General features: G+C 44.1%; 1 protein-coding gene across 6 annotated transcripts in view; it reads left to right on the top strand.

Annotated features, from left to right (window-relative positions):
- PACS2 (phosphofurin acidic cluster sorting protein 2) overlaps window positions 1-14671 on the top strand; it is a 64868-nt gene that overhangs the window by 16469 nt on the left and 33728 nt on the right. For all 6 annotated transcript variants that reach the window (XM_028738115.2, XM_028738108.2, XM_028738110.2 and 3 more), the window contains exons 11-14: window positions 597-671; window positions 3053-3171; window positions 12533-12665; window positions 13902-14006. In XM_028738115.2, coding sequence (XP_028593948.2) covers window positions 597-671; window positions 3053-3171; window positions 12533-12665; window positions 13902-14006 — 432 coding nt within the window. The remainder of the gene's footprint in view (window positions 1-596; window positions 672-3052; window positions 3172-12532; window positions 12666-13901; window positions 14007-14671) is intronic.

Here is a 14671-nt window from a genome sequence, read left to right as displayed (position 1 = left end):
CGGGTTGCGAATGTGATCCGTGCGGGAGGCACGTTCGCAACCTGCAGTGTTTGCAACCCGCAGCGCCATATCTGCGCACTCGCAGGTTGCGATTCGGTGCTTCTGCGCATGCACAATGCGCAATTTAGTGTTTCTGCGCATACGTGAGCGCCAAAGCCCGGAAGTAACCCGTTCTGGTACCTCCAGGTTCGGCGTGGTGCGCAACCCCAAAACGCGCAACCTGAAGTGTCTGTAAGCCAAGGTATGACTGTAAATCTATGGATTTGCCTTAACCAGAGGTATTTGCTATTTGAAGGGTGTTTCAGACAAGGGAATTGTGAATGGTAGGTCTATCTGGAGAAGATAATTCTCTGCTGCTTCTCACTCATGTCTGACAGACTATGCTATATATCTGCATTGTTCAACAGAAAATGCAGCATTTTATGGGGAAAATGTGGATTATTCCGTTTCAGTCATATGCTCCAGCCAGGACTTGCTCCTCAATAGCGTTTGATTGCAATGCTGCTGTAAGGCTGCCAGAGCAGACCTCAGGATTAGCCAGTCTCAGGACCAGTGTGTTGTGTGAGCCTTGTTTTACCGACTCTTGTACAAAACAGGTTGAAGTGCCTGAAGAGGACAAGAATATTGGAATCAGACAACCAGCAGACAGCATCTCTGACACCGTGTCTTATGTAAGTGCAATTGCCTTTTTATGATTCAGGCAGGGATCGCTAGAGTGAAATACAGAAAGATTTTACAGCCATATAGAACTTCAGGGTCATTTGGCAAAACAGATAACAACTTCTGTTCTAATCTTTCTGTTTTTAGGGGATTCATTTTGAATTGGTGCCTGTTTTTTTTTGTTTGTTTTTTTTAATCTCTGCCCAAGTATACTGCATTTTCTCCTTTCTTGGAATCTCTGTTTTTGGAAACCTTACATCCTTTATAGGCCACAATTTGAATATTTAAAAAAGAACAACCACTATCAGCCTACAGCCCAGGTACACATTCCATGCAGGTGTTTGGGAGAGAGTCAGCTGGGAACTGGGGTGGGGTCTCTATTTTACGTAGGAAAGGTTTGTTGGAGATAGAAGCGTTTTGATGGAGATGTTTTTAATGGACCTTTGAGAGGCGATTGCACTGTTGAGCTATGGGTAGAAGGTTGTTTTTACTGTTTTTAACTTGAGTGTTTTAAATTCAGGGTTGGTATTGTTTTACTTGAAAAATGCACCTGGGGTGAGAGTTGCTGAGGTGGGGGGGGCAATTACAGTAGTTCAGGGCAGGAAGGAGGCAAGGTTTAGAAATTGGGGCAAGCCAGGTTATATGTAGGGCTGCCTCTGAAGATGGTTCAGAAACATCGGCTGGTGCAGAATTCGGCGGCCAGGTTGCTCACCGGGGCAAGACAGTTTGAGCATATTACACCAATCCTAGTCTGACCGCACTGGCTGCTGATTGCTTTCTGTGCCCAATTCAAAGTGCTGGTTTTGACCTATAAAGTCTTGAGTGGCTCAGGGACCTCAAGGACCTCCTCTCTCCTTATAAACCAACCCAGACTCTGATCAGCATCTGAGGCCCTTCTTCATGTGCCTCCTCCATGAGAGGTCCAGAAGGTGGCAACACAAGGACAGGCCTTTTCTGTGGTGGCTCCCACTCTGCCCTCTCTGGGGAGGCTTGCCTGCCACCTTCATTGTACATCTTTAGGCGCCAGATGTAAACGTTCCTCATCTACCAGGCCTTTGGCTGATTAACATCCTACGGCCTTTTAAATGTGTTTGTGGGAGCGGGGGGTTATTATTTTGTTAATAATTTTGTTTTGTTATTATTGTTTTGTTTTTTGACTATTTATTTTTGCTTTTCTCCTGTATTTTTATCTTGTGAATTGCCCTGAGATCTTTGGATTAAGGGCGGTACATAAATTTTACTCCTGCTATGACTACTGCTACTACTGCTAGTAGATGGGAATGGAGTGGGGTTGGTTTATGGGGTTAGAAATAGGAAGTAAAATGTGCCATTGAGAATGCTTTGACCCGCTGAGAGTGGAGGTATGTATGAGCTTTGTGGGTGGGTTTATTTGGGTTGAGGCAGGAAGAGGTGGAAAGTAGTGAGAATGTGAAGTAGAGATCTGGCTGAGTAATGTTTGGTACATTTGGGTTCCAGTGGCGTAGCGGGGGGGCTGCGGGGGGGGGGGCCGGCCGCACCGGGCGCAACATCTGGGGGGGGGGCCGCTCACCGCCTCCGGAGTCGCCGAAGAGCCTCGGGCGCAGGCTGTAGCAGAGCCCCATGTCTCGCGGAACCGACGAGCTGGCAGCGGCTCTCAGCGCTCGCCGCGGTCCCCGTGCGTCAGGGCCGTGGCGGGCGCACCAGGTAGCCCCTCCTCACAGCCCCGCTGCTACCGCCGCTGCTGCAGCTGCTGGGCCATGTTGCATTTTCCTCGCCTCTCTGCCCTCCTCCTCCGGGCAAGCGGCGTCGTTTGGGCGGCAGCGCCAGCGCCAACTCGCCTCAGATCACCTGACACGGACCCGCCGCTGCCGTGGCTACCTTACCGTAAATACCCCAGCCCAGGCAGCAGCAAGAAGAAGCTGGCAGCGACGGCAGGTTAGGGGTTACGGGGCGCAAATTACTTGCCTTGCCCCGGGTTAGGGGGTGCAAATTACTTGCCTTGCCCCGGGTGCTGACAACCCACGCTACGCCGCTGTTGGGTTCTGATGGGTAATAGCATCAGCTGCAGAGAGTTTGTTATCCAGTGCCCAGCTTGTCAAATACCGTGTGCCTTTGCAACATTGGAGACCTGGGATAGAATGAGGTCTCTGTTAGCATATGGACTACAGCAGAAACATAGGCCAAAGTGGCTGTTTTACAGTTCGTGTTGAAGCCAGGCCAACTTGGGGCTTCATAGAATGTATGATACTATTTGGGATAGATCCTTGGCTAATGGATTGCTTGATGTTTTGCACTGGTCTGGCTATGGTCATGGACTGACCATTATTTATTGGCACTTTTTATTATTGTACATGCTGGCAGAGCACAAAGGCTTTCACAGAACATCCACTCCAGTGTAATTTGTTGTCTGCAGGAAAATAAACAACAAGAAGACGTAGCAACTGAACTGTCTCCCCTGGATAGCTTCATGGAAAAGGCTCCACTAAGTGGCAGGATGACAAAGACAGAATCTCTCATAATTCCTTCCAGCAGGTAACCTGTCTATAAGCTGCAACATCAGCTCCGAAACTTACCTTGTTTGTAAATATGCAACTTGAGACAGATGAGCTTTTAACTTGTGGCATCTGAACATCGTTTTGCGTGGCTTTCAGTCCCCGTGTTCTGTTCCAGAATTCATGCACCTTGGTGACCATTCCGCTTTCTTACCCAATTTTTAAAAAATATGACTCCAAGTAAGCTTGCAAAATAATATTTAATAGCATCACCAGTACAGTGATTAATTACAGAGACAAAAGTATACCTAAACAATGAAATGGACATGGCAGAAATCTACTGACAGTTGAGCAACTGCAAACTGCACTTTCCTTTTTCTTCTAGTATTGAGATTTGTGGAGCTATCAGTGATTTATACCTCAGCTGAAACTCTTTATTTGTTCCAGTTCCTTCCACAAGTAATACAGGGTGTTCCAAATCTGCAGAGCAAATTGTGGGGTTGCCAACAGTGAGGAGGAAGAGGAGGAGAGGAAGAGAAAGTCCTGTTGTTCAAGCAGGAGGACACCATAGGATGTCACTGCTTGTGCTTTTCTAAAATTTGACCCCACCAAACTGCTGCATTCCTAATTCTGATGCACCTTGGCTGATAGATTGACTTATCCAGGTAGACATAGATTTTTCCTAATGAGGTAGCCACTTCTGAGAAGACTCTGTACTTTGGGGACACCTCTCACAAGGCACTTTGTTTGAGGTCTTTTCCTGTGCTCTGAAGGCATGTTAAAGGTAAAGGTACCCCTGCCCGTACGGGCCAGTCTTGACAGACTCTGGGGTTGTGCGCCCATCTCACTCAAGAGGCCGGGGGCCAGCGCTGTCCGGAGACACTTCCGGGTCACGTGGCCAGTGTGACAAAGTTGCATCTGGCGAGCCAGCGCAGCACACGGAAACGCCGTTTACCTTCCCGCTAGTAAGCGGTCCCTATTTATCTACTTGCACCCGGGGGTGCTTTCGAACTGCTAGGGACCGAGCAGCGGGAGCGCACCCCGCCACGGGGACTCAAACCGCCGACCTTTCGATCGGCAAGCCCTATGCGCTGAGGCTTTTACCCACAGCGCCACCCGCGTCCCTTGTCCCAGTGACATGTTAGCCACTGCCTTTTTCCATTAGAGGTTCATTTTGTTATAAAGAGAGATGTTTCCTTTTGGTAGTGGTGCCCCAGTTATGGAGTGCCCCCCTCCCAAGGTGTCAGGCAAAGACTTCTTTATTCACTTCGAATTCCCTAATTCAAAAAAGTTTTACTTTCTAAAACATTTTTACTTAAGTATCTGAACTGTGAGGGACGCAGGTGGCACTGTGGGTTAAACCACAGAGCCTAGGACTTGCCGATCAGAAGGTTGGCGGTTCGAATCCCCGTGACGGGGTGAGCTCCCGTTGCTCGGTCCCTGCTCCTGCCAACCTAGCAGTTTGAAAGCACGTCAAAGTGCAAGTAGATAAATAGGTACCGCTCCGGCGGGAAGGTAAACAGCGTTTCCGTGCGCTGCTCTGGTTCGCCAGAAGCGGCTTAGTCATGCTGGCCACATGACCCAGAAGCTGTACGCCGGCTCCCTCGGCCAGTAAAGCGAGATGAGCGCTGCAACCCCAGAGTCGTCCACGACTGGACCTAATGGTCAGGGGTCCCTTTACCTTTACCTTTATTTGAACTGTAACTTTAAAAGAGACTTTGGCTGATAAATGTTTTCAGTTTTGTCCTTATCTTATGATAATAGAATCATGGAATTGTAGAGTTGGAAGGTGTGGTGGTTTGAGTATGCTGTTCGCAATAAGCACTCTCTGCTCGCTCAGAGAGATATTTACAGTTCTTTATTTTACATGTGTACAAGCAGCACAGTACAATCATGCATCCGAATTGTCCGGTTCAGATTTGGGGAGTGGTCTTCTCCTGCTTCTCCTCCAATGAAAGAGGCGGGGGAGCTTCATGGGACGTCTCTGATCCTTGCGCTTTAACCCTCTCCTTTCCTGTGCCAAAGGCATAGGCTTCCCATCTGTACCTGAGCTTTCCTTGCCTCCTCCTGGCTCTTCCCCTCTTCCCCTTCCGTCATTTCCCAACCATTTCCTTCTGACTGTTCCCACTCTGACTCTTCTTCTCTCCCCCCCCCCCCCAACTCCAAGGCGTCCCTTGGCAGTCCTGGGACAGAAGGGACACCAGGGGAACATCTAGTCCAACCCCCTGCAGTGTAGGAATCTCAAGTAAAGTATCCATGACAGATGGCCACCCAACCTCTGCTTAGAAACCTCCAAGGAAGGAGAGTCCACAATCTCTCAAGGGAGTCCATTCCATGGTCAAACAGCTCTTACTGTCAGAAAGTTCTTCTGGTGTTTAGTCAGAATCTCCTTTCTTGTAACTTAAAGCCATGGGTTCGAGTCCAACCTTCCGGAGCAGGAGAACATGTGCTTGCTCTATTTTCCATGTGCCAGCCCTTTAGATATTTGAAAATGGCTATCATACCTCCTCTCCGTCTCCTCTTTACCAGGCTATATATTCCCAGTTCCCTAAATTGTTACTCATTTAGATTTATAGCAATATTTGTGTGGTTGTGTTTAATTTGGAAATTGGTTTTTTTTGGTTTATGCTGTTGTTGATTTGTTAGCCGCTTTGTGCTTCATTCAGTTACAGTGGTACCTCGGGTTAAGAACTTAATTCGTTCCAGACTTCCGGAGGCGGCGCGAAACGGTAATGGCGGTCCTCTTCACTCTCTGAAGAGGGGCTCCGCGGAAAAGGGTCGCACGCTGCGGCATAGCGGCGACCCACTAAGAAAAACCACGGGTAGAGTGAGCCCGTGGCCGTGGGACTCGGCGGGCACCAGAAGCTACCCTGAAATCACAGAAGGGACCCCGTAAGGGGCTCCGGAGTGAAGGAGGGGGAGCGGTGCTGTGAGTTCATCGCTCTTTCCGCGGAAGCGAAGCTGCGCAGCTGTTACAGATGAGCGCCGACCTTTCTTCCTAAAAGTAACGAACTGCAAGCAACATACCCGTGAGTAACGGACATTAAAATTGGGAGATAACAATTTAAATTTGGCTGAAAGCGGGAGACGAGAAAAAGGAAGTCCGTCTTCCGGCATTGCTGACAAGATCAAAGCAAATTTTTGAGGAGTGGGAAGCAAGCTAAAAAGGTTGCGGAAAGCAATAACTTTCGTGCGCACATGAAGCTGTTTTCTTTAAAGGGAAGGGAAAGAATTGGTACTGAATTAAAGGGACTTTAAGCATTAAGTTAGAACCATCCTCCTGTTCTTTTGGGCTGCAATTTTAAAGAGCCAGATCGTCGGGCTGCCAGGCAGGAGAGAGCTGTTAAGCTGCGGATACAGTTACTGAAACTAAACGGAACTTAACTGATACTTTTGAGCAGAAATAGATTGGATTTGATATTGTTGCAGACACCTTCTATGAAACTTTGTTTGACTTTAAAAAGTGCTCTGGAGAACTTTTTGACCGTGCTGGGACTATTGCACTCTTTGAACTGAGATAAACTGGGACTTTAATGGCGGAAACTTCCTTCTTTGTTCCTGAAGTTTGGCAGAACTCCCCCTAGAGGGCTGTGGGATTACAAAGGTCTGGGAACTGATTTTTGTTTTGACTTTCTCTCTGCTGATTGTTTACAACTGGAGCTGTCTTTCCCATGGAATAACAGACAATTTGACCTTGAGTTTTGACAGATGTGTAATGAGTGGTGCAGGGAAAACAAGAGGAGCGAAAGCGAAAGAAGCCAAGGAGGCTAAGGAGAAAGAAAAGGAGAAAAAACCTGCACAACCTGCACAACTTGTACAAACAACTTTGACCCAAGGACGCCGATCATCAGTCCCAGCTGTGCTGGTTGCACAGGAGAGGGAAGAAGACATGGCATTAGGTAGTTCTGAGGCAGTCTTGAAACAAATACTGGAGCAACTATCAACGTTAAATCAAAAGGTGGACAACCAGTCATTGAAAATTGACCAAGCAACATCCTCGATTCAAAAACTGACTGAACAGGTTTCACAGCATACACAAGCAATAGAAAATTTGCAAGGAGCAACGGCTCAAAACCGCGAATTAGCTGGAGAAGCCATTGAAAAAGTAGGATTATTACAGAAGGAGGTTGAGGAGATCAAAGGAGAAGTCAAGCCTTTGCACAAACAGGTAGGCGAACAACAAGCCTACCTGTCGATGGTGGAATTGAAGGAACGGCAGAATAACCTCAGATTAAGAGCTATACCAGAACTGGAGCAAGGAGATTTGATTGGATATTTGACACAAGAATTTTCCAAGTTCTGGGGTATAAAGGAAGATACAGACTTTAAAATTGTGTCGGCGTTTAGACTGGGAAGATTGGTAAGGAAAGACAGATCCAGAGACTGCTTGATAATTTTGAGATCAAGGGAAGAGAGAGACAAAATTTTAGGCCTTCACTTTAAGAAAGGAATTGAAATACAAGATAAAAGGGTGGAAATTTACCGAGACATCCCGAGACAACTATTGGACCTTAGAGCCACCTACACGGAGTTAGCAAAATTGTTGAGATACAACGCAATCCCTTATAGGTGGGAGTTCCCACAAGGACTATCTTTCACATATAAAGGAAAGAAGGTTAAAATTAGAACAACTGAAGACCAGCAAAAGTTCCTGCACGACCACGGGGAAGATCTCCAAAAAGGAGCAGCTTGGCCACTACCGTCACCTACACCTGCACCGCCGGGAGGCGAGCCAACACCTACACCCTCGGGATCTGAAGAATAGGAAGACACCCCATCTTTAAGAACAACAAAACAGAACAGGATGTCTCTGCAGCTACTTAGTTGGAACATAAATGGCGGAAACTCTCCGGAAAAAAGAAAGAGGATATTTCACATTTTAAAGAAAGAACAACTAGATGTAACTTGTCTACAAGAAACACACGTGACCAGGCTCCACAGGAAAGTGCTAATTAACAAAAGACTAGGCCAAGAATTTATTTCATCGGACAAGGTTAAGAAAAGAGGAGTGGTGATCTATGCAAAGGAGAACCTGTCACCAAAATTTCTATTTAAGGATGACCAAGGAAGAATTTTGGCAATTGAAATTCAAACACAAGGAGAGAAAATTTTGATATTAGGAATCTACGCACCAAACGATGGAAAATCAGAATTTTACAAGAAGCTGCATGAGATCATGCTGGACTATATGGACTATGCCAACATCATTATGATGGGAGATATGAATGGAGTGGTGTCAACAAATATGGACAAATCACAAAATCAAAATTTAACAACAGACGGCAGACTCCCTAAAACTTTTTTTGAAATGACTGACAACATGGATTTGATTGACATATGGAGGACAAAGAACCCCTTAGGTAAAGAAGGAACTTTCTTTTCTGAGGCCCACCTGTCATGGACACGAATCGACCAAATATGGACATCTAGAGGGCTGGCACCTAAAACAAGAAAAGTGGAAATCTGCCCAAAAACCTGCTCCGACCATAATGCTCTGAAAATGGAATTGAGACTTACTCCAACCGGATCCTTCAGATGGAGAATGAATGACACCTTGCTAAGAGATCAAGAGATTGTGAAGAAGGCCCAAAAAACATTAAAGGATTATTTTGAAATAAATTTGAATACCACGGTAGAGAAAAGAACAATCTGGGACGCCAGTAAAGCTGTTATGAGAGGGTTTCTGATACAACAGAATTCAATCAAGAAAAAACTCTGGAATGGAAAAAAGGAGAAAATCTTGGAGAAAATAAGTGAAGGAGAGAAAAAATTAAGAACTAAACCAAAGTCAAAGGAGGTGCTGAGAGAAATCAAATTCCATCAAGCACAATATTCGAAATTGATTAATCAAGAGATTGAATGGAAAATTAAACAAATGAAGCAGAGATCGTTTGAATCAGCAAACAAATGTGGAAAGCTGCTAGCATGGCAGCTGAAAAAAAGACAAAAGTCAAATACGGTTACAAATCTAGAGGTTGAAGGAAGAATGGTTCAGAAACCAGAAGAAATTAGGAAGTGCTTCCACAGATATTTTAAAGATCTTTATGCACAGGGGCCGCAAAAAGAGTCTGAGATAGACCAATTTTTAAAGACAAATGGACTATCAAAAATAAGTCAAGATAAAAGATCAATCTTGAACTGTAAAATAACCCAGCAGGAAATTGAAGGTGCCATTCAGAATATGCAACTTGGCAAATCTCCAGGCCCGGATGGGCTTACCTCCAAATACTACAAGACTTTGAAGGACTATTTGATACAACCTTTGATGGAGGTATGTAACCAGATTATGGAAGGGAAGAGGGCACCGGAAACGTGGAAAGAAGCATTCATCACATTGATACCCAAGTCAGAATCTGAAAAGACCCAGCTTAAGAACTACCGCCCCATCTCACTCCTGAATGTGGATTACAAAATATTTGCAGACATTTTGGCAAGCAGACTTAAAAAGGTACTAAATGAAGTAATTCATAAGGACCAAGCAGGCTTTCTCCCTGGCAGACATATGTTTGATAACACCAGGAACATTATCGACATTTTGGAGCTCTTGCAGACTAATAGGAACACAAGGGCGGTGTTAATCTTTATTGATGCGGAGAAAGCCTTTGACAACATTTCTTGGATGTTTATGAAGAAAAACTTGGAAGGGATGGGAGTGGGGCGGGGGTTTGAAAATGGAATAGAAGCAATTTATTCTGAGCAAAAAGCAAAACTGATAGTGAACAATGTGGTGACGGAGGAATTTAAAATTGAAAAAGGGACACGACAGGGGTGCCCTCTATCCCCTCTCTTATTTATTTCAGTCCTGGAGGTTTTGCTGAACATGATTAGGGAGGACCGGCTGGTACAAGGAATAGAGGTCGGAGTGAAACAATATAAACTGAAAGCTTTTGCAGATGACTTAGTTTTAACATTACAGGAGCCAGAATCTAGTACAAAAAGAGTTCTAGAACTTATTTCTGAGTTTGGTCGGGTGGCGGGATTTAAGTTGAACAAGCAAAAAACCAAGGTTCTGGCTAAGAATTTGACATCTACAGAAACAGAGGGGTATCAGAAAGAAACAGAATTAAGCGTGGTTAAAAAAGTGAAATACCTAGGGGTGTATTTGTCTTCCAGGAACTTGAATTTATTTAAAGATAATTATGAAAAATGTTGGTTGGAAATTAAAAAAGATTTGGAAATTTGGTCAAGATTGAAACTCACCTTGTCGGGTCGAATCGCAGCTATAAAAATGAATGTTTTGCCAAAAATGTTATTTCTGTTTCAAACCCTACAGATCGTGGAATGTTTTGGAAAATGGCAGAAGGATTTATCTAGGTTTGTCTGGCAGGGCAAAAAGCCCCGAATAAAATTTAAAATACTAACTGACTCGAAAGATAGAGGGGGGTTTGCCCTGCCGGACTTGAGGTTGTATTATGAAGCTGCAGCCTTCTGCTGGCTGAAGGATTGGTTTCTGCTGGAGAACACTGATGTCCTAGATCTGGAAGGGTTCGACAATGCTTTTGGTTGGCACGCATACTTGTGGTACGACAAGGTGAAAGTTCACAAATTGTTTAAAAACCATATTGTCAGAAAAGCAATTTTTGCCGTCTGGATGAAATATAAAGACCTATTAGAAGGCAAGACCCCGAGGTGGCTATCACCGGTGGAGGCCAAGGCCCGAAAAAGACCCAATATGGAGGCCTACTGGCCAAAATATTGGGAATTAATTGAAAGAACTGGAGATAATTGGAAGTTGCAGAGCCAGGACAAATTAAAAAATAAGGTGCGAGACTGGTTACATTATGCTCAAATTCAAGAGGTATTTAAAATGGATAAAAAAGTTGGTTTCCAGGTGGAGAAATCGAAACTAGAGACGGAACTGCTAGAGCCAAAGACCAAGGTACTTTCGAGAATGTATAATTTGCTGCTTAAATGGAATACACAGGACGAGACAGTTAAATCTGCTATGATAAAATGGGCACAGGATGTAGGGCACAACATTATGGCTGAGGACTGGGAAAGGTTATGGAGCACCGGTATGAAGTTTACGGCATGTAGTGCCTTGAAAGAGAATATTATGAAAATGGTATACCGGTGGTACATGACCCCAGTCAAGTTAGCAAAGATATATCACCTGTCTGATAATAAATGTTGGAAATGCAAAGAGGCAGAAGGGACATTCTTTCACCTCTGGTGGACCTGCCCAAGAGTGAAGGCCTACTGGGAAATGATCCATAATGAACTGAAAAAGGTATTTAGATATACCATTCCTAAGAAACCGGAGGCCTTCCTCTTGGGCATGGTGGACCGGAAGGTGCCAAAGAAGGATAGAACTTTGTTTATGTATGCAACTACAGCAGCAAGAATTCTCATCGCAAAGCATTGGAAGACACAAGATTTACCCACACTGGAGGAATGGCAGACGCAGCTGATGGACTATATGGAGCTAGCTGAAATGACTGGCAGAATCCGAGACCTGAGCGAGGAAATATTAGAGGAGGACTGGAAAAAATTCAAAGAATATTTGCAAAAACATTATAAGTTGTTTGAATGTTAAGATTGTGCACGATTAGGAAATGGTATGCTTCTGCAATTTGATTAGATAAAGGTTAAACTAGGTTATAATAAAAAAAGAGGAGACAATTTGAAACAAATATATTATGTTTATTTTGAAAGGAATTAGAATTGAACTACAACTTTTGGAATTTGGAAACATAATAACTGAAAGATACATTAAGTTGCGAAATAAGGTAACAAATTGCTGACATATATTGTATTACAGGGAACGCAGGGCCTGGAGGATGTGAGGAGGTCCAGCTGACATGATAAATTATGGAAAATGACTTGACAAGCATATATTTTTTCTTTTCCTGTTTTTTTTTTCTCTTCTATCTTTTTTCTTCTGTTATTATTTTCTTATTTTTTAAATTTGTTTCTTGTTTGTGGCTTTTGTGCGTTGTGGACTTTGTGAATATATGGAAAGAAACGCAATAAAAAATCATTATAAAAAAAAAAAAAAAAGAACTTAATTCGTTCCAGAGGTCCGTTCTTAACCTGAAAAGGTTCTTAACCTGAAGCGTGCTTTCACTAATGGGGCCTCCTACTGTCACTGTGCAGCTGGCGCGCGATTTCCGTTCTTATCCTGGGGCAAAGTTCTTAACCTGGAGCAACCACTTCCTGGTTAGCGGAGTTTGTAACCTGAAGCGTCTGTAACCCGAAGCGTCTGTAACCCGAGCTACCACTGTATTAGGCAGGGTAGAGTTTTAAAAGATAAAAACAATTGCACTTTAATCTGCTGGTAGGTTAAAAAACCAACAACCAACATTGATATTTCCTGCTGGCCCAGGAAAGTTGTAATACAGTGAACAGCATCTGTGTCATTTTGGTTTTCTTGATAAAGGTCCCCATGTTCTCCTTTACAGATCGGAAGCGAAGCACATGGGACGCAGAGGGAGAAGCACATCTCTGAAGGAAAGGCAGCCGGCGAAGCAGCAGAATGAGAGAGCCAACAGCCTGGACAACGAACGCTCTCCAGGCACCAGGCATCGCTTGCAGGTGAAATGGGCTGTTCAGGGCCAAGAGGGCATCCTCCTCCGCATGCATGGTGCTTCCGGGGGCATGCTGTGAAACCATCTCAAAGCTTTGTCATAGTTTTGGAGGGGATCCCAAATTTTGGGGTTTGGAGTTAGTAACAGCTCCCAGCATGTGCACCAGAACGTGCAATAAAGATTCTCTATTTTTTAGGAATATTATGTGTGTGTGTGTGTGTGTGTGTGTGTGTGTGTGTGTGTATATATATATATATATATATATATATATATATGTGTGTGTGTGTGTGTATGTATATATATGTATGTATGTATATATGTATATATGCTCAACACACAACAAAAGAGACAAAATAAACCAGAATGAAAGTACCACCAGTCTCACCTTACAGAGAGAAATAATTAATATTATAGAATCATTAAACTGTTTTTAGCTGGGGCAATCAGAATAAGAATAAGATCCACTACAGTGGTGCCCCGCAAGACGAATGCCTCGCAAGACGAAAAACTCGCTAGACGAAAGGGTTTTCTGTTTTTTGAGTCGTTCCGCAAGACGAATTTCCCTATGGGCTTGCTTTGCAAGACGAAACGTCTTGCGAGTTCTTGCGAGTTTGTTTCCTTTTTCTTAAAGCCGCTAAGCCGTTAATAGCCGCTAAGCTGCTAATAGCCGCGCTTCGCAAGACGAAAAAACTGCAAGACGAAGAGACTCGCGGAACGGATTAATTTCGTCTTGTGAGGCACCACTGTATTTGACTACTGATTCAAAACCCTAAAATGTATTTTATATAATAAACTTTTTGTTTCTGTTCTTTTGTATATTGTACTGTTGTTTTATTGCTATGGCTGATGGCTGACGCAAATAAAGATTCATTCATTGCTTCCTTCATTCATTCAAAGGAGGCTATATGAGATCTAAATGGAACCCCAGCCAGTAACTCAGCTGTTATATTTTGGACCAGCTGAAGTTTCCAAGTCATCTTCAATAATCCCTTGATCCTCAGTCAGCAATTGGCAACTCTATGGACAAGTGGCAAAACAGTGTGCCAAATGTTCAAATCAAGCCAATTATTTTGGGTGCGCTTCATATTTGACATCACTTCATAGATGTCCTAGCTTTATGGGCTGAAGAAAAACACATAAGATTGTGGGAGTGATTTAGACTGAACATTTATTTAAATAGCTGGGTAATAGAGCTTGTTCCAATAAATGAGGAATCTTAAGGGCTGCTTTCATTTATTTACAGATCCCTAGGAAAACTGTGTACGACCAGTTGAATCACATCTTGATCTCAGATGATCAGCTGCCAGAAAATATCATTCTGATTAATACCTCCGACTGGCAAGGACAGGTAAGGAGATTTGGAGTGATAAATACACGGTCATTTTAGCTTAAACCACAAAGGGCCACCTGCAGACAGACCCCTAAATCAGGCATAGGCAAACTCTGCCCCCCCCCCCAGATGTTTTGGAACTACAATTCCCATCATCCCTAGCTAGCAGGACCCAGTGGTCAGGGATGATGGGAACTGTAGTCTCAAAACATCTGGAGGGCCGGAGTTTGCCTATGCCTGCCCTAAATGTTCCAGTCCCCAGATCATTTGGTTGCATCCTAGATTTGTATGAGGGCTTTGCAATACTGGCAATTTTACTTTCAGTCCCTTGCGAAATAGAATTTCCCCGTTTCATGCTGCCGAATTTGTCCCTTCTGGTTAGTCACCGAAGTTCTTGTTGCAATTTTTTGGTTTCATGTGCATCAGTACATTTACAGGGCAATCCTAACCATTCCTACTCAGAAGCAAGCCCTTCTGAATTCAGTAGATATTACTCTCAGGTAAGTGGGGTTAGGATTGCAGCTGCACATTCGTTGAACTTAATTTACCACCCATGTGTTGCCCATTCGTGGCGCTTCTATTGCAGCACTTCTAAGGCAGGCTACTCGGATGTTCACTATCCTGAGTAGTCTGGTGGTTTTGCCAACTTGGGTGCTTTACTGCTCACTAGATCATTTATGCAC

Source organism: Podarcis muralis, chromosome 8 (assembly GCF_964188315.1).
Source record: "Podarcis muralis chromosome 8, rPodMur119.hap1.1, whole genome shotgun sequence".
Classification (NCBI taxonomy): Eukaryota; Metazoa; Chordata; class Lepidosauria; order Squamata; family Lacertidae; genus Podarcis; species Podarcis muralis.
This window is presented reverse-complemented; position numbering and strand designations above follow the sequence as displayed.